The sequence below is a fragment of the Schistocerca serialis genome, chromosome 2 (assembly GCF_023864345.2).
Source record: "Schistocerca serialis cubense isolate TAMUIC-IGC-003099 chromosome 2, iqSchSeri2.2, whole genome shotgun sequence".
Taxonomy (NCBI): domain Eukaryota; kingdom Metazoa; phylum Arthropoda; class Insecta; order Orthoptera; family Acrididae; genus Schistocerca; species Schistocerca serialis.
The window spans coordinates 594,852,955-594,877,563 of NC_064639.1; the positions used below are offsets into that span (position 1 = coordinate 594,852,955).

At 39.6% G+C, this 24,609-nt stretch overlaps 1 protein-coding gene across 2 annotated transcripts in view; it reads left to right on the top strand.

The window, feature by feature from the left end:
- Positions 1-24,609, top strand: part of LOC126457615 (phospholipid scramblase 1) — a 160,187-nt gene that overhangs the window by 18,497 nt on the left and 117,081 nt on the right. For both annotated transcript variants that reach the window (XM_050094070.1, XM_050094071.1), the window contains exon 3: positions 12,671-12,952. In XM_050094070.1, coding sequence (XP_049950027.1) covers positions 12,671-12,952 — 282 coding nt within the window. The remainder of the gene's footprint in view (positions 1-12,670; positions 12,953-24,609) is intronic.

Genomic DNA, 24,609 nt, shown 5'->3' on the forward strand with positions numbered 1-24,609 from the left:
CAGGTTAAGCTTCTGCTCGTTTCATTTGAGTGTAATCTATAGTTATGTTTGAAGATGTTTTCTTTTTTAAGATGCTCCCTTTTGTAAAAGTTAATATCTCATGTCTATACAAACAAGGAAGAGCAGTATTTTCAGACTTAAAAAAAAAGGGTCTGTAGGAATCTCTGCATTCAGCCAACTTGCTTTGTCACTCTAATAATCTTTTTCTGATTTTTTTTTTTAATTTTGTAAAACTCCCCCAAAAATTATTCCATAGATGTGCAGTGACTGTATATTGCCATAGTACATCATGACCTCTAATGGGCAGCATGTATTTTGAGTGAGAGTTTGTAACAGTAAACATAAGTCTGTTCAGTTTGTACTCGTATTAAAATTTTTAATCTGCATCTCCCACCTGAAATCCTCTTGAACATGTATGATTAAGAAATTTTGTATGTCTCACATTTGAGACATTTTTTCCCTTCAGTGATGGAAATGAGGTTTGCAGCATGGAGATTTTGTGTTGTATGAAGGTTAACTGCTACAGTTTATTGTTTTTTTTCTTATTTTTTCCCACTCACTGTGTGATCTGATTAGATTATTAGTGTCATCTGAAGTTTAGATCTGCAATTTACAGATAGCTTAAATTGGATAGGTCTCAGAAATGACCCTTATGTGACTCCATACTCAATTTTTGCTCATTTCTTTAAAAACTAGATATTCTGTGTGTTTCATTGTCTTTGTATTTAATTTCTGTAATCTGTTGATTATCATTTAGGGATGATTAAACTTACCACTGGCCTCTAGTTCCATAATTACTTAACTTATGCAGGAGAACATGATTATCAAAATAGCGAAGGCCTTACTAACAAGGAGCGGTCCCCAACAGTGGGATTGACTTATTGAAACCAAATATACGGTGATGTAGGATAAGATCCCAGGTATCACACCCTGCAGCCTTTCACCGTAGTGGGCCATTGTTTGCAAGTAATTGAAGAAGAAAAAAAATCAGAATTTTGCGTGATGCTCAGTAATGTTAAAAAAGTCATATTATCTAGACTGGTTGCGTGGTATAGTGGATAGGATAATTGCTCCACATGTGGGATGTTATGGGTTTTTGAACATCATCAGATGCAATAATTTTTATTTTTATTTTTAAAACTTTATCAAAATGTGTTTGGTCATAATTTTTATCCAACTAACTGATTTAAATGTAATTTTTTGTTTTCATTTCTTTGTCACATAATTTTAATTATAATATCGACTTCTTCATTTGCTCTTATTTCTCTTCCTGTCATTCTTTTTCCACTTTTAATCTTTGTTTATTAGCTTCTAATTAATTTTATGTATTAATGTCAATTTAATTTCTATTGTTTTATCACCTTGTTTTTTCATACACATTGTTGTGTTCATTATACATACTTCTCATTTTGCTTGAATTTAATTTTACTTTTCAAGCCTTCTTCCATTTAAATCTTAATAGGTATTTAGGTTATGTTTTAAATATTTGTATGACAATTACTGTGCAAAAAAGTTCTACATCTAGTAATGAAAAATACATTTTTCACATCATTTGCACAGTCAATATAAATATATTATTTCATCTTTTGTTTTTTAGCTATTATGTTGGGATTTTCAAATAATTGAATATTATAATAGATAACTTCATATTCACAAAAATTCCGATTGAAAAAAGAATAAAATAAAGAAAGAATAAAACAAATGAAAAAGTTCATACGGTGATTAAAATGAAGTGACAAAGGAAAAGAAATTAAAAATGGTATGTAAACCAATTAACTGAATAAAAATGATGATCAAAGAAATTTTGATAAAGATTTAAAAATAAAAATATTTACTGCCACTGTCAGTATTCAAAACCACACCCTCCTGCATGTGAAGCTATAATCCCATCCACTGCATCACACAATCAGTCTATATAATACCACTTTTTTAAATGTTACTGAGTATCATGCAAAATTCTGAATTTTTTTCATCAATTACTCACAAACGAGAGCCCACCATGATGAATAGTTGCAGGGTGTGATGCCTAGGATCTTAACTTACATCACAGTAAATTTGGTTTCAAAAAGTTGATCCCACTGCTGGGAACCTCTCTCTTTGTATAATCAAGAAATATGACAGATATGTTTTGTTTATCATCCAAAGCTGTTAGCATTCCTTTTAAAAAAAGTAAAAGTTGCTGACTAGGTTGACTTTGTATCTCTGAACACATGTTGTGAGTCAGTCATCAGCATTTCTTTATTTAAGAACGTTGTTAATCTTTAAGGCACATCTTTTTCATAATTTTGAGGCCTGACAAAGCTGAAACTGCCCTATTTTTAGTGATTTCACATTTGGTGCCTTTCATATGCAGAGGTGTTACTTTTAGTCTGTTTGTAAATACAACACTCTCAAATGATGAATTTACTGTGTCTGATAGTGGTTCTACAATAAATGTTGTACCAGATCCTTAGATGTTGCTGGATGCATGAATAATGTATTTGCATGAATTTTTAGATCTGACTGTACTCTCTTATTGCCTGGCTGTTGTCATAATGTGTATTTGTCAACTGCTGCTCTATATTTGAGAAATGGTGGTTGAAAGCACTGGTCACATGTCACGGGTCGGTCAGTTTATTGTTATTCTTAATTAGCTCTAAATTGGTGTGATCATTGCTCTTGCACCGATTTCTCTTTTTACAACTTGCCAGACTGTTTTAACTGTATTCTTGAAATTAAACATTAGCTTCTAATTTTCTGTTTTTTTAAATAACTTGTGTTAGATACTTTGGGATTTTTTGAAGTGAGTAATGAAATCAGGACCAGTGTTTTGCTTGGAGTATTCATGCAATCTCCTCTTATTTGTACAATTATTATTTTTTAAGCAGAGTTAAGTGTAGTAGTTTTCTTGGAAAACACTATTTCAAACAGTTTTAAATGTGGCCTTAAACATGCTACGTTTGTCATTGCTATTGTTACAGTTGTATGTATACATCATTCTAATATTCCCTCTTCAGGAGGGAACAAAAATATTCCCCATTTTCAGTACTGAAATTCATTGTAAGCATTTGGGTGTAGTGATTGCTAAAACTTGTATTTACCTCCTATGTTTTATGTGCATTTTTGCAGGTATTTAGCATCACCTAGTTATGATAGATGTAGAAGTTGCTATTTTCCCAGCTGGTTCCATTAATGTTGGGCTTATATACAGTGAATGTATACTATTGTCTTTGAATTTCTTGGATTTTGAGAAATCAGCATTGAAGACAGCACATATGGTTATATTTTTCTTGGGAGAGTAATTTTCTTCCCCATGTCCTTCCTTGTGAATGAAAAGCACTTGTTGTCTCCATCTGGTGACCTGTACACATGGAAAGTAATTGTATTTTGCCTTGATAATACAACTATAGATGGTTCTATATATTTTTCATTGGACAAATTATTGTGTTTATATACAGTCTTAGACATAAAACCCAGCTGCTGGCTGGATACTGCTGAAAATAAGTCAGGGTCATTCATTTAAGGCAGCTGATATATCCGGTCATCCCTCAGAATTCTAAGTTTGGCCATATGCACGATCTGGCAGCGCTGTAGGGTGTGGAAGTGCATGGAGAAAGTGCTGTATCTGTTCGTGGTCTTGTGGTAAGCATGACACAATGTAGATATAAAGCCTTGAGATCGAGTCCACTTCATTCTCTGTATTTTTAAATCACACTTCGGTTGGTTGCCAAAGTTATCAGTCTGATGCAAACTCAAGGATAATTCACTTCACTTTTTAACACACCTGTAACAGCAAAAGCTTCCAGAAATTATTTTGCCAAACAGCTCATTACTGCATGAAGATCAGAACAATTTATGCTTGTCATGCTACAGTGACTGCTGACTATTGGCCATGTGTCATCTGCCTCCTAATGCCAGGCGCCATCTGCCAGCATGGAGGTATGAGTGTATTTATAAACTATTACATATTGGATTTTGCTTGTTTGAAAATTGTGAACATTGTTCAGGAGATGTAAAATAGACTTGCAAGTGGAAAAAGTCTAACATTTGCAATATATTGTTAGCTTTAGGTTTAATTGAGAGATGAAGGCAGCAGAGACAGCTTAGAACCTTTGTATTGTGTGTGGACAGAGTGTCTTTGCACAAAACATAACAGAAAATGATTTTATTGTTTCAATAAAGATTATTCTGGCAGGAATGATTTTCCACATTCAGGAAGTGTCAAAAACAGACGTGTGTGATGAACTGTGACCATTTAAGCATCATGCTATATTTGCATTCAGTAGGCAAGGTTCAAAAGTTGAGTGTAGGAATACTACATACTCTAATTAAAAGCAACAAAAATCAAAGGGGGTGACTGTTACTGCATTTTTGCTTGAACATCATCAGTTCATTCATTGAGCATTCGTATGCAGTGTTGTTACTGGTGGTAAGTTATGATGCCTTTATGTTAACTTCTTAGAAGAAATTAATGGATGAGCCATATCCAGAAAAACATTGCAGTGTAAGAAAAATGACAGACAAAACTGCATCGTGTATTGCTATTACACAATAATACACTATGCTGATTTCAAAAACAACTATTCAGGAGATTATTTGGTATGTCATCTCTCACACTCTTACTATTCTGATCTTATGCCCTCAGATGTTTATCTTTCCCATCCCTTATCAAACAAACGTCAAGTAAATTTGTTTCCAGGCAAAAATCTTCCTTCAAACCCAGGTTGACATCTGTAACCAGTCAGTTTCTACAGGCATGGAATCAGTAAACTACCCAAGCATTGTCAGACAATTTTAGGTAATGTTAGAGAATATAGAGTTCATGAAGGATAAATATTTGCAGTTGTGTTCAGTATATTAATGGAAAACCCTCTTAAAATGTGCACAGTGCAAATACAAATGAAATACAACTTTCCATGATAACCTTACAATGAAAGTCTATTTTAATGAAACATTAATACATGTAACATGAGCATGCCTATATCTGCATGAATTAGTAAGATATTATTCACTTCAGGCTTTGAAGCAGTTAGTGTTTACTTACTGTTCAGCCATACTCAAGTAGAATGGAAGTGTGTAATTTGATAAATAAAATTACTTATGTACAAAAAGTGTAAGTTATGTCAGCAGAAGTGAAAAGAGGTATTATCAGTTGTGCAGTGTAATAACGTTTTCATCTTTTCACTATGTAGTACTAAAACTAGTGAGGTAATATTTGCTGGAGAAGTTTTCTTAAGGTTTCCTTATTGAATGTCGATGTGACTGCTTTTTGCTCTGTGATGAAATGGCTAAAAATATGGCCTTCAGCAAGACTGGAACTGTGAATCAACACAGCCTTCATTTGACAGGTGATCACTTTAACTCAGAGCTAGCTAAACGCCCCTCTCCCTGTTGCCCCAATGGTGACTAGAATAGATAAATTGCAGCATGGAAGAAGAAATTTGTTGCACTTTCAACATGGAATGACTTTCCTGGACTCAAAACTATAATTAGATAATCTTATGTCTCACCTTAAGTGAAAATTGCAAAGCTTATTCAATGGTAATGACATGTAGAGTCAAGTGAATTTAGCAGAATAATTCTGTGCCATTCAGGAAGTAACTCATCACTCACAGAGCTGCCAAACTTATTTTGCATTGTTACCAAGATTCAATTATACTTCCAGCAGAAAGAATACCAGACGATGTTGCCTTGAGGGGGCTCATAAGTGAATAAAGCTTACGTTTCAAAGATGTCACTGCTGGGGGTCAGAATACCGAAAGTAAATGTTACTGAGTTTTATTTCCATTTCTGTAACTGACTATAGGCACTAGAGCATAATTACTTATAATACTTAGGTGCACCAACTGTTAATGAAATACAATAACTGTTATAGTTATTTCTGTTTTTCTGTCTTAAGTATACTGAATACTGAAAAGCTCATTCACCAGAAAGGATTCACATTTCTGGAGCGTTCCGGTGGTTATACTGTAAATATTATGAGTAGGCATCATGTCTTTTGGTCATTATACAGTTTGAAAATATTTTTCATAAGAACAGTGTGGTTATCTCCAAAACAGAGGAATGCAAATGAGAAGATAACAACACAGCATTTACTGCAAAACTTGAACATCCACAGAGAGACTTCATAGGCTAGGAGTAATATAGTTCCAAATCAGGTAGCTTACTTTGCATTGGAACCATATGCCACATCTGAAAAAGCAGTCTCCGAAAGGAACGGAGAAAATTAATACAGCTAATGTGAAAGGAGAAGCAGTTGCCACCAGAATGAGGAACAAGAACACAGAACGTCTATCCCAGTCATCCTTAAGCAAAGCCATCATTCAGTCTATAAATACTGAAAGAATGACAAAACTCGCCTACTTGTAATGATTGCAGTATTATTACTTCTGATGCTTTGCCAATAAAACAAAAAGCGTCCATGTTGAAGGGCCTTTTAACTTGCTGTACCCTTAAGACAGAGAGAACCCAAGTAACAACTGGTTTCTCAAGCTCAGCATGGTGCTGAGATTCTATGAAGTGAAGTGTCTGTGCAAAGTGATATTAATTTAGCCCCTGACGTTTTCATATGAACGACACCTCTAGGCTACCATAATATTCAGATGAGAATTATTGAGTTGTAATGCGACAGCATAGATGGACAGGCAGTTGTAGAATTTGCCGAGAATATCCTTTCACCTCCGATTCATAACGCCAAACTACCAGTATGTTAGATTATAGCTCAGAATTAATTTCTGGCTTTGAAAGAATTGCTCGACACTGTGTGAATAGCATCAAAACCTCTGCATCCTGTGCAGAACTCAGATCTATTATGTGCCAATTAGTTGCAGAAAATACAGTGTATGCATCTTTCTGCCAACAAATTAATTTCTTTCAAAGCAGACTTGCACCCCATCGTGGAGCTGAGAAAACAGGTGTTACAGCCTACCATACCATCGTTCATACCCGCTACCTCCCTACAGTCACCACACTGATTGCGGATGTCTCATAACGTATGACAATGAACGCAGGTGTATACCTGTAGCACAGTTCCACGATGATGGCACAAATTTTCAGGGATGATGGAGAAAAGTAATTCTTTGAATTTGAAGTAAGGGACCCTGGTCTGGAAATGACAGAGTCGAAAATACCTCTGATAGTGGGCCTGTTATACTGCAAGCCCCTTGATTTTCATATTTTGAGAGGTGGCAGTATGGACCAAAACATGACAGAAATGATCACTGCTGAGCAGTTCTTTCATAGGCAGTAATTAAGTCTAGCATTTGCTGGTTTCACTTTCAACGGATTTTTGAGCCTACATTTTCTGTCAATGCATATGGTTTCCTACACGTAGCTCTTCTTGATTTTGAACTTTACACTGTTTGTAGCTTACAAAGTCTTTCTGTGGATGTTCAAATTTAGCAATCAGTTTTGTGCTCTCTCTTTATTAGCGTGGTTTACTTTTGGAGTTAGTGCCAATGGCAGTGATCTCAAGAAACATACCGGGTGATCAAAAAGTCAGTATAAATTTGAAAACTTAATAAACCACGGAATAATGTAGATAGAGAGGTAAAAATTGACACACATGATTGGAATGACATGGGGTTTTATTGGAACCACCACATATTTTAGGACACGTGAAAGATCTCTTGTACACATCGTTTGGTGATGATCGTGTGCTCAACCGCCACTTCCACCATGCTTGGCCTCCCAGGTCCCCAGACAGTCCGTGCAGTTATTGGCTTTGGGGTTACCTGAAGTCGCAAGTGTATCGTGATCGACCCACATCTCTAGGGATGCTGAAAGACAACATCCGACGCCAATGCCTCACCATAACTTCGGACATACTTTACAGTGCTGATCACAACATTATTCCTCGACTACAGCTATTGTTGAGGAATGATGGTGGACATATTGAGCATTTCCTGTAAAGAACATCATCTTTGCTTTGTCTTACTTTGTTTGCTAATTATTGCTATTCTGATCAGATGAAGCGCCATCTGTCAGTTTGAACTTTTGTATTTTTTTTTTTTGCTTCTAATAAAACCTCATGTCATTCCAATCATGTGTGTCAATTTGTACCTCTCTATCTACATTATTCCATGATTTATTCAGTTTTCAAATTTATACTGACTTTTTGATCGCCCTGTATTTTATAAAGATGTGCTGCCTACTAATGATGCACCACTAGAGATTCTCCAAAATTGTAAGTGGCATCTGGTGAAGTGCCCTTTTTAGCTTTCAGTAGGCTTAAGAGGGACGAACTCAAATAACTGTGACAGTTATTGATTTATGACCTTTGATTTGAAATTGGTGCATGTGAGTATTATTAATAATTATTCTGTAGTCACTAAACCTGAAAGTCAGATAAGACTCACACACATATCCTTTGGGTATTCTGGCTCTCAGCAGGATGTCTTCGAGAAACCCACTGTGGTCACTTCACAGCCTATTCCAGGAACATATCGGATGGTATTCTTTCTGTTATAATTGAATATTGGCTACAACGCAGGATGTGTTTGGCATCTCTGTGATCAAAGATTTACTTCATGGTTTATCCTCATAAATTTAATTGATATATTTGTATCATTTCCATAGAATAATCTGAGAGGTTTTCACATAAGGAATGAAATAAGGTTACTAATTTATGGTTTTGAGTCCAGAAAAGACATTCCACCTGAAAATTCTATCTATCTCATGTTTTATCTTGTGATTTAGCTGCCCTAGACACTACTGGCACAATAAGGGAGAGGGGAAATACCATAACACTTCACTAGTTCTGAGGTAACCTATAAAATGAAGGCTGCTGTGGTTTGTGTTTACAGTCTTGCTGAAGGGCAGGTTTTTAGGCATTTTGTGACAGATACAGGCAGCCAGATCGAAAACCAGTAAGAGAATCTTATTTATTTTGTTTTTGAAATGTCCCTTTTCCTATTGCTTGAGAGTGACCCAGGACAGCAAGTACACATAGACTGCTTTAAAGTCCAGAGTCAGTAATATTTCATTAATTCATAGCAATATGGGCACAATGTAATTACAGATACCTTATGTTTTATTAAACAATTGAAAATCAGGGATGGGCTAATGACAATATTAAGAAAAGGATAGATTGCTACTCCACCATATAGCGGAGATATATATAGGCACACCAGAAAAACTGTCAAACTACTATGTTTTATTAAAATAGACTTTTGTTGCAAGGTTATTGTGGTACATTGTATTTCATTTGTATTAGTACAGTGCATATTTTAATAGTGCTTCTGTTAGTTGGTTGAACACAACAGTAAACATCAGAGAGAAATCAATCATCAACAATGTATTCCCTCACGTTATCTAAAACAGTCTGACAATGCTCAGATAATTTACTGATGCCAAGACTGTGGAAACCTACTGGATCTGTGTTATAGATGTCATCAAACCAATTTGGAAGTATGTTTTTATCTGGAAATTAATGTCTTGACTGTTTTTCGTTAAGGAGCAGGAAAGGTAAACACTTGAGGTCATAATTAGTAGAATAATAAACAAATGACTTCCCAAAAAAAATCCTGGATAGTTTTATTTGTGAAATCGACTGAGTGCATTATCATGTAGTGGCAGCATGTGATGGAGTTCTGTATGTCGTTCTTCTTACAATGTGGCCGAAAAGTGTTTCTAGTTGGTGGCATCAAATGCCAGCTGCAATGGAAACACCACTAGGGAGCAGTTCATAGTACACAATAACATTTCTGAGACACAGGATGCAAAATATTATGTTCTTACTGCCCTTTGCTCAAGTGTATCTTGTTTGTTGGTGCCCAGCTATTAATTTCTTCCTAAGAAGTTAACATAAAGGCATCACAACCTATCACCAGTAACAATCTGCAGAGTAATACTCAGTGAGCAAACTGATGACAGTCAAGCAAAAATTCAGTAACAGTCATCCCCTTGATTTTAGTTGCTTTGCATTAGAGCAAGCAATGCTCGAACTTGTGACTTTTGAACCTTGTCTATTGAATCCAAATGTTGCATGATACGTAAATTGTCTCAGATCATCACATATGTCAGTTTAGTATCTTCCTGAATACGAAAAATCATTCATTCCAGAATGACCTTTCGTGAAAGAAGAAAATCCTTTTTTAATGTGTTTTTCAAAAAAGCACTAGTCCCATACACAATACAAAGTTCAGAGCTGCCTTCACTGCATTCTACACACATCAAAAAAAGTTTTGCATCACCTCCGTTCTGAGAGTTCCAGAACCTGTACAGAAAATTGGAATAGAAATAAATATCATTTCCGCCTGTTTTATTGCTCATGAAAACCACACATTGCATGTTGTACCACCATACAGCGAGACCTTCAGAGGTGGTGGCCCAGATTGCTGTACACACCGGTACCTCTAATAACCAGTAGCATGCCGTCTTGCATTCAGGCATGCCTTTATTCATTGTGACATACTATCCACAAGTTCATCAAGGCACTGTTGGTCCAGATTGTTCCACTCCTCAACAGCTATTCGGTGTAGATCCCTCAGAGTGGTTGTTGGGCTATGTCATCCATAAACAGCCCTTTTCAATCTATTCCAGGCATGTTTGATAGGGTTCATGTCTGGAGAACATGCTGGCCACTCTTGTTGAGCGATATTATGCTGAACACAAGATCTGCATGATGGGGGCATGAATTGCCGTCCATGAAGACGAATGCCTTGCCGTATGCTGCTGATATGGTTGCACTATCGGTCAGAGAATGGCATTCACATATCATACAGCCATTACGGCACCTTCCATGACCACCAATGGCATTCGTCGGCCCCACATAATGCTACCCCAAAACAGCAGGGAACCTCCACCTTGCTGCACTCGCTGGACAGTGTGTCTAAGGCATTTAGCCTGACCAGGTTGCCTCCAAACACATCTCCGGCATTTGTCTGGTTGAAGGCATATGCAACACTCATCGGTGAAGAGAACATGATGCCAATCCTGAGCGGTCCATTCAGCATGTTGTTGGGGCCATCTGTACTGCGCTGCATGATGTCGTGGTTGCAAAGATGGACCTCGCCATGGACGTCGAGAGTGAAGTTGCGCACCATGCAGCCTATTGCGCACAGTTTGAGTCTTAACACGATGTCCTGTGGCTGCATGAAAAGCATTATCCAACATGGTAGCGTTTCCGTCAGGGTTCCTCCAAACCATATTCCGTAGGTAGCAGTCATCCACTGCAGTGGTAGCTCTCGGGCGGCCTCAGCGAGGCATGTCATCTACATTTCCTGTCTCTCTGTTTCTCCTCCATGTCTGAACAATGTCACTTTGGTTCACTCTTAGTCACCTGGCACTTCCGTTGTTGAGAGCCCTTCCTGCTACAAAGTAACAATGCGGACACAATCGAACCGCGGTATTGACCGTCTAGGCATGGTTGAATTACAGACAAAACGAGACGTGTACCTCCTTCCTGGTGGAATGACTGAAACTGATCACCTTTCGGACCCCCTCCATGTAATAGGCACTGCTCATGCATGGTCTTTGGGCAGGTTTAGTGACATCTCTGAACAGTCAAAGGACTGTGCCTGTGACACAGTATCCACAGTCAACGTCTATCTTTAGGAGTTCTGGGAACTGGGGTGATGCAAAACTTTTTTTGATGTGTGTATTAAACCCAAATGAAGAACATGTTACAAATGTTAGGCCTTTTTTCTACTTGCGAGTCTATTTTGCAACACTTGAACAATGTTCAGAAGTTTCAAGTATGCAAACTCCAATATGTAACTGCAAGATGAATACTACAACTTAAAATAAGAAAATTACTGTTGATAAATAAACTCACAGCACTGCACCATGGTTGCCCGGTCAGGCAGCAGGTCAGTGGCGGGTCACATGTCACCAGTAGCCAGTGACCTCTGTAGAGTGAGGAAACTCTCGAGAGTAAACTGATCTTAACGCTGCCATGAGCTGTTTGGCAAAATGGTTCCTGGACATTTTTGCACGTACATGTGGATTAGAAAGTGAAACGAATTATCTTTAACATACCGTCAGATTGACAACTTAAGTAGTCAACCAGAATGCTATTTAAAAATTTAGGGAATGGGGTAGACTCATACTCAAGATTTTATGTCTACATTGTGCGACGCTTACCATGAGACCACGAGCATATACAGCGCTGTAACAGCTTATGAAGAGGGACTGCACTTACACATCCTACACTGTTACTAGATCGCACATATGACTGGACTTAAAGTTCTGAGCTGCAGCTTGTTATAATGGTAACCTTAAGCAAATGACTCCAATTCAGTCTCTGTGGCAGCTGCCTAATGGCTGTGCTTTATTTCTAAGAGTGAACACTATTGACGTCAATATTTTCTCTAACATATACACAGCTATCCCAAGACCTAACATTTCCCAGAAAATATGCTTGCAAGTTTCACTTAAGTGAGAAATATCAGCTCTAACATATCTTGAACAACCCACAGAACAAGCAACAGTACTGATGCTACTACCTGAAAAAACAGCCGAATGCCACCAGCATTGCCTGACTGCAGCCAGAGTCACTCGAATGCTCTGGTTGCCATGCTCAGAAACAGACATGTTCGATTCACTCTGTGTCACCATGCTCCATGCCGCCCTGCTTGCAGCATCACTATAATCATGCATCGGTATTATTTTAGCTATTGTGTTAAGTGAAATTTAAGTCACCATATTCATATTAAATCAATCAATCAATCAATCTTGGTATTGTTTCCAGCACAGCCAGGTTACCCTCCATCAGGTCAACCTGGGTTTCAGCCTCCCGGTGGCTACCAACCTCCACCAGGTGGGTACCAGCCGGGTCCTGGTGGATATCAACCTGGCGGATATCAACCTGGCGGATATCAGCCTGGGGGATACCAGCCTAGTCCTGGTGGGTACCAACCCCAGGGGTATCAGCCTCCAATGGGGTACCCTCAGCCCACAGGGTACCCTTCTCCAGGACAACCCTACAGCCAGCCAATTGCACAACAACCAGTCAGTGGCGGTGGAGCACCAGGTATGTTAATGAAGTTGTTCTTCTATATCTTCTCTGAAATTTTGCTGTGGCCACAGGAGTGTGCATTTGGGTGTAAGTGTGGTTGTGTGTGTGTGTGTGAGAGACTGACTGTGTATACTACTGCTGGAAAAAGACTTAATGCTCAAAAGCTACTGCTGTTTTCTGTTATGAGCTACTATGCTTCTCTCATTGCTACAGGTGAGTGGTTGCCTTTCCCTGATGTTACATATTGCTCCCTGTCTATTTACATTATCCGTAGCGTTTGATGCAAGCCGTAAGCACTAGACATATTGCAAATTATATTCGCATGCTACCCTTTATTGGAATTTGACCACGAGCCGCGACCCTCACTCCTACTAATCGATGTCACTCACACTTAAACCAATCAGTGTACATATATCTGTGTGTGTGTGTGTGTGTGTGTGTGTGTGTGTGTGTGTGTGTGTGTGCGCGCGTGAGTGCGCGCTGTGATAAACCTTTTGCATTTCCTTTATGTTTTCGTCTTCCTTAAAGGCAAAGAGACAAGATGAAGCGGTAGCCCATCATAGAGCCTATGCCTACCGTCATGTATTTTTTGACTTTCAGTTGTTAATAAACAGAGGATTTTTTCTGGTACCGGTAGGAGGAAGGAGGGATTCGCGCTCAGCTAGTGAAAGAGTGAGAAGCACGTCAATTTTTTAGCGAGTAATTGTAGACCGCCATTTTGGGGTCGCTATGAATAAGTGAGGAGTGTGGATTTCATATGTGCACCGTTTAGAAAAATACAGTATTGTTTTATTAACAGAATGGTCGTGTGAGTTGTTATTTCAAATAGTACAATAATTACAATAACTGAAGCCCACCTGTGTACTTTGGAAAATTACGAAGATCCGATAAGCTTAATAGGAACACGGTCAAGACTTCAAAGGTGAACGCGGCGACCAAACGTAGTATTATAAAGAATGGTAAGCACAAATCTACAGCGGAGAAAGAAACTACTCCGCCCTGCAAAATAATATGAACTAATACGGACTTATTTCCAGGCATAGCTCAGCTTATTGTGCTTGTCATTCACGCCGAAAAATTAATCTCATTAATTCAATACATTTTAAAAAGCCACGCATTTTATTATCATCTATTCCATTATTTTATTATACTATAGAGTGGCGACCGTGACAGGACATAGTAAATCACCTACCACACACATCCACAGGGCACACACCGGCCGAACTAATGTTTGAAAAGATGGAGCTAGATGAATGGGCAAAACCGATACCTAAATTAAGGCACAAAGACGTAATCTTAGAAGAGAAAGTACAGCGAGCGCTAATAACATTGGAAGAGCAAGCTCAGATAAGGAAAGGAATTTACGACAGGAAATTGAAAAACGTAACAGAATTCCAGATTGGACAGGAGGTACTACTAAGAACGCATCCGAAATCATCGAAATTAAAGGCATTGAATAGAAAATGGCAATTGTTATATGTTGGTCCGTATATCATTGTTGACAAGCCACATCCGGGGTGCTACTTGATAGGAAATATAAAAAATGGTAAAATAAAAGGCATGTATCCACATAAAGATTTGCGGAAATTTATTAAATGAAAATTCAAATCTCATTCTGTCCTTATCTGTTGCATCAGTAAAGCGCGTGCACTCATATATGCTTTCAACTGCTTGATATTCTGTGTACTCGCTTTCGGTTAGTACTGTCATTAAACTCATTTCTTACCAAACAGATTAATGCCAGTTGTTGAATTTTAATGGCAGCAATTTGTCACAGGGAAGTAAATAACCAAAATATAAAAAAGTAAACTAATAAACTGCTCACAAATCACGTGCAAAAAGAAGAGAGAGGTACAGTTTGTTAAAACATACATGTTCCTTGCACCTCTGAAACACTTTGAACATTCAAAATAATCAGTAGGGTAGCCAGCCAAACCAGAGCAATTGGAGCTCTGAATGAATTGAATGTTATCATTGAGAAAATAAATGTTAAATGATAGTGTATTTAGAAATGATGTTAATTGTATTAACTAGATAACATCTGTATTTATCACCAACTCACTTTTTTCTGTTGCAGTATTTGTGTTATTTACAGTTTGTCGTGTCTCATTTATTTGTTCTTTACCTTGTGTGCTTTACTTTCATCCTAATAATTTTGTGGTGAGGTATTGAATTCCATGAAGTATAATGCCATTTTTCTTTTTACGAAATCTTCATTGCTCAAAAGCTTGCTGTAAGAATGATACATGATTCTCATCCATGCCATGTTGTATACATTCATTTGAAAAGTTGGAGGGGACAGGGCTATATGAGATGAGTGGAATAAAGCTGAACAGGTGAATGCCAATGGCTGTTTGTTATGTAGTTGACTGGGTTTGCAAATGATCAGCTTTGGTTTGCGAATGATCAGCTTTGTTATAATTCCATAATGCAAACTACCAGAGTGGAAACAAATGACAAATGGGAATAACAGATAAGAAAGATTACTTATTATCTTTTTGGTGTATTCAAGAAAATGAAACTTCGACAGAAAAGTTTTGGCCAAATCGCTACACTAGTAAGGGCCAGTTGCACAGTCGCCGGCTAGCAGACACTTAAGTTCAATTCTGTGAGTAGTGCAGAAAACATGTTGTACGAACACGTATTAAGGCCTAACAGGAGAATAAATGTGGGATAACTAAACTGCTGATTGTGGCAGGGTTAGTGAAGCTAACCAGAGAATGTCTTGACACTGGCTGGAATAGTTACAGAATTAGTGATGACAAGATTGTTTGTTACAATGAGGAAGGAGAAGAAACGGGGATATCACACAAATCATGGAGGAATATGATGATTCCAAATTTATACAAAAATTTCATAGTACTACTTTTTGATCTCATGCTTGAGAAGCTGGATCATATGAATGAAATGTGAAACTATTTCCTGACATAAAGCTTTTTTGCTTTTAGTAGGTCTAGTAGGCTTTTGATATTGATATATCGTGAATTATATTCTGTTGTGCTATAAAAGTGACCATTTGTGCCAAAACAGTCTCATTTATTTGGTGTGTGTCACAATTGCTGTGATACTAGAGAGGCCTGTTTCATTTCATCTAGCAGACAGTGACAAAACAGACGTAATTAGATCGAGAAATAACACCAGTCTTGGGTACTATTTCTGTTAACAGTATTTTCAGTATTAGACAATGACATTTCGATTTTTCATGTAGGAAAATGTTTGACGTACTTTGATGAGGTAGTAGATTCTTTTGCAGGAAGGGAAGTGTGCCATGTAAAGTTGTAGCAAGATTAGAGAGAAAAAAATGCTAGGACCTAAGGATTGAAGGGCTGTCTTGCTTGTCTCTTGTCTTTATGGTTTTATGTATCCTATATTTAATATTAAGTCACAACAAAACTGCAAGTTATTAGCTAATAGGCAATAAAGAATGCAAATTTTCTGAAGAGTCCTTTTTCTCCCGGTTACAAATAATCCAGTACTAATTGTGAGGGTTTTTTTTTAAAAAAAAAGAAGGGAAAAAAAAGGAGTGGCAGGATGCCGAACTGGCCAACTGGGAGCAGGAGGGGCACCACAGGGCATTTTAATTTCCACTGTCATGAATATAGTTTGTGATGGCATCCATTACAAAATATACACATTTGCATTCCACAGAGTGAAATACAGTGATGTACTATAGAAGAATGCTGTGTGAAGAGATGTGGCACTGCACTTTGGCCCACTTAAGACCAAATAACATGTCTTACATTTCCTTGAGCATAAATGTTTTGTGTATCAGACTTTTCAGAAAGATTTGCACTACAAAATGAACATTTTTAGGAAAAGTTGATTCTTTTAAATTTTTGGCGTCCTATCTCAAACGCTTGCAGGGGGGTTTGGAAATATCGTAGATCCAAGGCAGGTGCACAGAGCAGTCTGAGTTGTAGTGGGGAGCTGAGTAGTCTCCAAGTGACACATGTTTACGTTTAGTGATTTTGCTGTTTCCTCTTCGTTTATTGCTCTCACGTCAAATAAAAACAAAACTGATTTCTGTGGCCAGGAGCTATCAAGTGAATTAAAATACGTTCACATAATTATGGAGGGCTAAAATTTTATTAGTTTCAGATCTTATTTTATTTCCACCTTTCTGACGGTCAGGCATTAATTGTCTTGCAGAACAATGAAGTTATTTTTGTTGGTTTGCTAAAGAAAATTGACTTTTATTAATATTTTCCACTGAGGCAGTCAGTTTATTTGAAACTAAGTGTTTAATTCCATGCTATTGTCTAGTTTCAACTGTTCGCTGCATTCAAATGGACCTTTTCATCTTCTAGGACATAAGATATAATGCCATAATAAAGAACCAAACATAAGATAATACAGTACTGGTACTCCAAGAAAATTTACATCCTAAAAACAGCACTGAAAAGCTTAATATCAGGTCGAAGCCAACTTCATTGGGAGTCTGGACATGCGAATGTGCACTATAAGCCGAATTATTAATTTTAATATGGTTCACGAAACTGTGATGCTCTTGGAGCATCCTCTTGATGTCTTGTTTCTTTTATGACATAATGTAAAATCTTTTTAATGATTTACATGTATGAACGTACAGGTTTCCTACGTCATCATAGCTGCGCAAATGCTTTGACACCTGTAATCTGGCACCTCTGGAAACTGCTGAAATGAACCTATTTCTAACAGGTCTCGAAAAAATATTGCGAATGATGGTTTGAAAAGCATTACTTTCAAAGTAAATTTCCTTTTATGCAAGATGAACTATGTGTGAGAATGTATGATGAATTTCTTAAATCACAGAGTTTGACTCTCATTTAAAAGTCAACTCTTTGAGGACAAGCAATTTAGAAGAATTTTGAGCCAAAAGATTGGAGATTTATGTTGTTATTAAACATTTTACTGGCACACTTGTGTGATGTGTTTTAAAGTGTAACATGTGCAAAAAAGATCTAAATTATATGTTAAAGCTTAGCTTCTCTGGCAGCTTATTAATCCATAAGTAGTGGAGAGCGAGCATGGTAATTACAACAATAAATAATCACTCACACTCCCGTCACTTACTATGAATACTTTTATTCTCGCAGCGTATACACAATGCATGTAGCATAGAGCACGTACAACAGAGAACTGATCTGGCAAAGATGCCTTTGTTCTTGCTGTGGTAGGGTAGCGATATTATTGGGGGGTGAGCCAGTTGTTCTACGTTCTCGCAAATCTTCAAGATGAATATTGTATGTAAAAGCTTTGCTTTTCTTGTAGCAACACAAAGTATATTCAATCATTAACTTTTCCTATTTGTGTGTTCGTGCTACTTAACAATTATGTTGCTATTGGCTGACTACATCACATGTCCTATACTCTGAATATCCGCTGTCGTCGACTGGCAAGATCACGTGTCTGGCTTACAAAAACACAGCGCAATCTCGAATTCAATGCTTCGGAAAGTAACATGCGATGTTTGGTGGAAGATGCATTTATACTTTCATAATATGAAAATATGCACCGTACATGTTGTTGCACAGTGAAGATCTTGTGGTTTTTTGTTTTTCCCTCGAGTTTCATTTTCTAAAGTGCCAAGTAATTCTACGCCGGTGTATAAAACCATAGCCATTCAAAGGATTGATAACTTTTACAGTTTTGAGGGAAAGTATACTGTCACTTAACACGGAAAAAGCGTATTTTCACCTGGGAAATTGGGGAAAAAATCCAGGAATTGTTTTTCCTTGCGTATACACCCTGTAAATGCCTTCTCTGAAAACTTCGTAGAACAGATAGTTAAGAAATATATTACATCTATTGGCAACAAATATACATGACCTCTTTGAGGAAGTATCAGGAGCATGAGGCAGTTACTGCAACAATGAGTACCTGAATACATAGGGCAACTAAAACAAGCAGAAAGAATTATATATTCAGAAAACTAGATAGAGAGGAGGTTGTGCCACATCTCATTGAGGAATTTGAAACTTTTATCTCAGAATAAGAGCATTTAGAGGAACTGTGACTCAGCCGTAAAAGGATAAATGACCATTCATTGGATAGAACTGTACCCAGTAGAACAGTTCACAATGGGAGTGATCCTCCATGGTATACAATCACTGTAAAGAAACTCCTAAGGAAACAGAAAGTACTGCAACAGGTATAAAACAAAGCACTGGGCTATAGGGGGAGATACTGAAAGAAATGTGTTCAGGAGTCAAGAGAGCAATGCTTGAAGCGTTTAATAAGTAATGTTGCTTTACAAAGGAAAACCGAGGTGTATTGTCCCAGTTTAATTCTTGCACCACTGAAAATATGAGTGAAATATGTATTAGTATCATTGGCATTGAGGAGCAGCTGAAATTGTTAAAATGGAGCAAACCCACAGGACCTGATGGAATCCCTATCAGATTCTATACCTATTTTGCGGCTGATTTAGCCACTCTCATAACTATGATCTATCATAGATCCCTCAAACAAAAAACTGTGCCCAGTAGCTGGAAGAGAAGAAGGCTGGCAGGATCGACAAAACTACTGTCCAATACCCTTGACATTCATTTCTTGCAGAATCATAGAACATATTCTGAGCTCAAACATAATGAGGTATCTCAAACAGAATGACCTCCTCCATGCCAACCAGCAAGGATTTTCAAAACATCAATCATGTAAAAAACCAACTTGCACTTTTCTCACAATATCCTGAAAGTCATGGATCAGGGCAGTCAGGTAGATGAAGTATTTCTCGATTTCCAAAAAGCATTTGACTCAGTGCCACATCTACACTTATTATCAGAAGTATGGGGTATCAGATGAAATATGAGACTAGATTGAGGATTTCTTGTTAGGTAGTAGCCTCAGATGTTTTGCAGATGATGCACCTGTCCACAATGAAGTACAGTCTGAATGGAACTTTACAAATATTCAGTCAGACGCTGATGAGATTTCAAAGTGGTGCCGTAATTAGTAACTTGCTTTAAATGCTCAAAATTGTAAACTTACATAATTCACAAAATGAAAAAAAGACATAGGATACTATGTATATAATAATATCAGTTAGTCACAGTTGGAGTCTGTAAACTTGTACAAATACTTGTGTGTAATGCTTAGTAGGAATGTGAAGTGGAATGATCACATAGGCTCAGTTGTGGGGAGAGCAGGTAGCAGACTTTGGTTTATTGCTAGAATACTAGAATAAAGCAATCAGTCTACAAAGAAGATTGCTTACAAATCACTCATGCGACCTACCCTAGAATATTGCTCAAGTGTGCGAGCTCTTACCAAATAGGAATGTATAGAGAGAAGGGTAACACAAATAGTCACAGGTTTGTTTGACCCATGGGAAAATGTCACAGAGATGCTGAAGGAACTGAATTGGCAGACTCTTGAAGATAGGTGCAAACTATCTTTACTCACATGAAATGTTGAGTGCTATTAACAATGGATTTCCGGAAGGCTTTTGACACTGTACCACACAAGCGGCTTGTAGTGAAATTGCGTGCTTATGGAATATCATCTCATTTATGTGACTGGATTCCTGATTTCCTGTCAGAGAGGTCACAGTTCGTAGTAATTGACGGAAAGCCATCGAGTAACACAGAAGTGGTTTCTGGCATTCCCCAAGGCAGTGTTATAGGCCCTTTGCTGTTCCTTATCTATATAAGTGAGTTGGGAGACTATCTTAGCAGCTGTCTTAAGTTGTTTGCAGATGATGCTGTTGTTTATCAAATAGTAAAGTCATCAGAAGATCAAAAGAAAAGATATCTGTATGGGACGAAAGTTGGCAATTGACCATAAATAATGAAAACTGTGAGGTCATCTACATGAGTGATAAAAGGAATCTGTTAAACTTCGGTTACATGATAAACCATCCAGATCTAAAGGCCATAAATTCAACTAAATATGTAGGAATTACAATTACGAACAACTTAACTTGGAAGGAACACATAGAAGATGTTGTGGGGAAGGCTAAACAAAGACTGTATTTTATTGGCAGGACACTTAGAAAATGTAACAGATCTACTAAGGAGACTACCTACACTACACTTGTCCATCCTCTTTTAGAATACTGATGTGCGGTGTAGGATCCTTACCAGATAGGATTGACGGAGTACATCGAAAAAGTTCAAGGAAGGGCAGCACGTTTTGTATTATCGTGAAATAAGGGAGAGAGTGTCACTGAAATGATACAGGATTTGGGGTAGACATTATTAAAACAAAGGCATTTTTTATTGCAATTGGGTCTTCTCATGAAATTCCAATCACCAACTTTCTCCTCCAAATGCGAAAATATTTTGTTGACACCGACCTACATAGGGAGAAATGATCACCATGATAAAATAAGGGAAATCAGAGCTCGTACGGAGAGATATAGGTGTTTGTTCTTTCCACACGCCATACAAGATTGGAATAATGGAGAATTGTGAAGGTGGTTCGATGAACCCTCTGCCAGGCACTTGAATGTGATTTGCAGAGTATCCAAGTAGATGTAGATGAGAGCCTACTTACAAAGTTTCAAAACTGGATTTAAATGATGTGCCTAGGAATATACTACAAACCCCTATGTAACACTCACATGGAGATTATGAGGACAAGATTAGATTAATTACAGCATTCACAGAGACAATTAAACAATCATTCTCACTGCATGCCATCATTATTGGAATGTGAAGAACCCTAATAACTGGTACAGAAGGACATACCCCTTGCTATGCACTTCACAGGGGTTTGTTTAGCTAGGTTACGTATTAGGCACTGTCTTTCTAACCATTGCCATTTGTTAAGTGGTGTTCCCCCACCACTTTGTGTTAATTACCCTTAACCTTTGACAGTTTGCCATTTCCTGGTGGAATGCCATTTTTTTAACCACTCACATTCCAATTGTTGCGTACTGTCTGAGTTATCAGCTATTTTAGCGAATGATGCGTAGGCTGTCGACTGCGTTTTACTTTTTATCCATCATAGCATTATGGCGAAGGACATTTAATCTTTAGTTCAGAACCTCTGCTTCTCTATGACGTATTTGTAGTAACACTGTTCACGTTTACGTCGCACTTCACTTAGCGTAGACCGGGACTGTGTCCTATGCATGCCCGATGTTAACTGACTGGGCACGGCCCGTGCTGCCTGAGTTGTTGTTGTTGTTGTTGTTGTTGTTGTTACGCCGGCAGAGGTCATGTCCGAATTCTCGCGTGCCCTCTGGTGGACGGGACTCTACTTGCGGCAACTACCGTCCGTGACGCGCCGCGCCGATGTGCGCCTCCCGCGATCTTTCCGGTGGCTACTGCACTCCTCCTCCTTTGGGGGGTGACGCCTCTGTGATCCACTGCGTTGGAAGGTGGTGCGTCGGGCAGGAGCGATGACCTCCACATCCATTGGAAGGCCGGAGTCGAGGGGATCTGCCAACCCTCGAGCCGGAACCTTCGAATACGGTTGGAAGTGACCCACACGAAGAGGCTCCTGTCATCCCACCACCGGAGCCCGGGACAGAACGGGCGACAAGCTGTCGAACTCCGGATCCTGTTCCACCTCAGGAGGAGCAAGACCCAGTGGCGGGGACGATGGGGAAGGGACGACCACAGGTGAACCAGCCTCCTGAGAAACCGGGCCTGCGAGGGGGACCGGCTCTCGCTGGGGCATCGCGCACGAGGGCGATACCGGTGCTGGAGCTACTGGAGGCTGCCAAGTCTGAGAACCATCGCAGGGCGGCAGAGTCACACCGGGGAGAGGCGGTAACGTCCCCTGGGAAACCAACATGGGTGCTGGCAATGGGGAAGCCGGTGTCCAAGAGGTCGGAGGGTGGGTGCCCAAACGTGGACATAGCTGATTTTGGTGTCGGCGTACCACCCGGTCCCCCGCCTGCAGGGTATAGAGCCGGCGGCCATTTCGGTGCAGGACCACCGCTGGTATCCAATGTGGATTGCGACCAAACCCATGTGCCCAGACCGACATACCCAGTGGAAAGCCAGGTACTCCGTTTTGCGAAGACTGGCGAGGACCAGGCCGGAGGAGGTGCAGCAGAGTCCTAGGTTGGCATCCATGGAGGAGCTCTGCGGGGCTGCGGTCTCCCATTGGTGTGGTCCGGTATGCCGTCAGGAAAAACGTCAATGCCTCCTCCACAGGAAAGTCGTGCACATACTTTTTTATCTGCGTCTTAAATGTGCGCACCATGCGCTCGGCTTCCCCGTTCGATTGTGGATGGAAGGGGGGAGAGCAAACGTGCCGAATACTGAAGCGCCTACAAAAATCCTGGAAGGTCTACGAAATAAACTGCGGTCCATTGTCCGAGACCAGGGTGATTGGCAGACCTTCCACAGAAAAGATTTTTATTAGTGCCTGGATTGCAACTTCTGAAGTGGTTGAGGAGCAGCGAACCACACATGGGAATCGGGAATAAGCATCAATGACAATGAGCCAAAAGCCATTGAGAAATGGGCCCGCAAAATCGATATGAACACGTTCCCATGCATGGGTTGCCGGCGGTCATGAAGAGAATGCTGCCATGGGAGATGCCTGTTGGCTTGCACACTGGGAACAGGCGGCCACCAAGTGCTCAATTTCTCTGTCAATACCGGGCCAGTACACATGTCTGCAAGCCAAGGTTTTAGTATGGGAAACACCCCAGTGCCCCGCATGTAATAACGTGAGGACCTCCCTTCGTAAACTTGCAGGAACAACCACGCGAGGAGCTGTATCATCGGTAGCCAGAAGGAGAACTCCGTCCAAGACCGAGAGGCGGTCTCGTAGAATAAAATAATTATGAAGAGGGTCCGAGGCCTGGCCTGGAGGGCGGGATGACCACCCCTGCTGAATGAGGCGAACTACCTGCTGGAGAACCGGGTCAGCTGCCGTTTCCCTGGCGACTTGAGAACTAGTGATCGGGAAGCCGTCAACCGCTTGGCGGGACGCCACATCCAAATGAAAACACATAATCTCCTCTCGATTGAACGTAGGATCCGGGCCCACCGGAAGACGGGAAAGAGAGTCGGCGTTGGCATGCTGTCCGGTAGGGCGAAAATGAATGTCATAATGGTACTTGGAGAGGAACAAGGCCCAGCGCTGTAGTCTGTGGGCTGCCCTATCCGGAATCTGAGAGTCAGGGCCAAATAACGATATTAACGGCTTATGGTCAGTGATTAACTGAAACTTCGTGCCATACAAGAAAGGGTGAAACTTGGTAACAGCATAGACAATGGCCAAAGCCTCTTTTTCCACCTGGGAGTAATGGGCCTGTGCGGGACTAAGAGTTTTAAATGCAAACGCCAGTGGTTGCTCAGAACCATCTGCGTTGCGATGGGCCAGGACCGCCCCCACCCCATACTGCGAAGCATCGGTAGCCAGGACCAACAGCTTAGGGGGGTCAAAAGTAGCCAAACAAGGCGCTGACGTGAGAAGGCCCTTCAACGAGGTGAACACTCGCTCGCATGCAGGCGACCAATCAAAAGGAACACCCTTGCGCAGAAGGCAGTACAGGGGGCGGGCTACGGTGGAACCCCTGGAAATGAACCAGTGGTAATAGGCTATCTTGCCTAAAAAAGCTTGTAACTCTTTCAGCGAAGCGGGCCGAGGAAGGTTGACGTTACCTTGGAGCAAACTTCCCAGTGGCTGGACGCCGTGCCGAGAGATGGTGTAGCCCACATACTCAATGGACGGTTGGAAGAAGTTTGACTTATGCAGGTTGAAACGCAAGCCCACAGACCTGAATT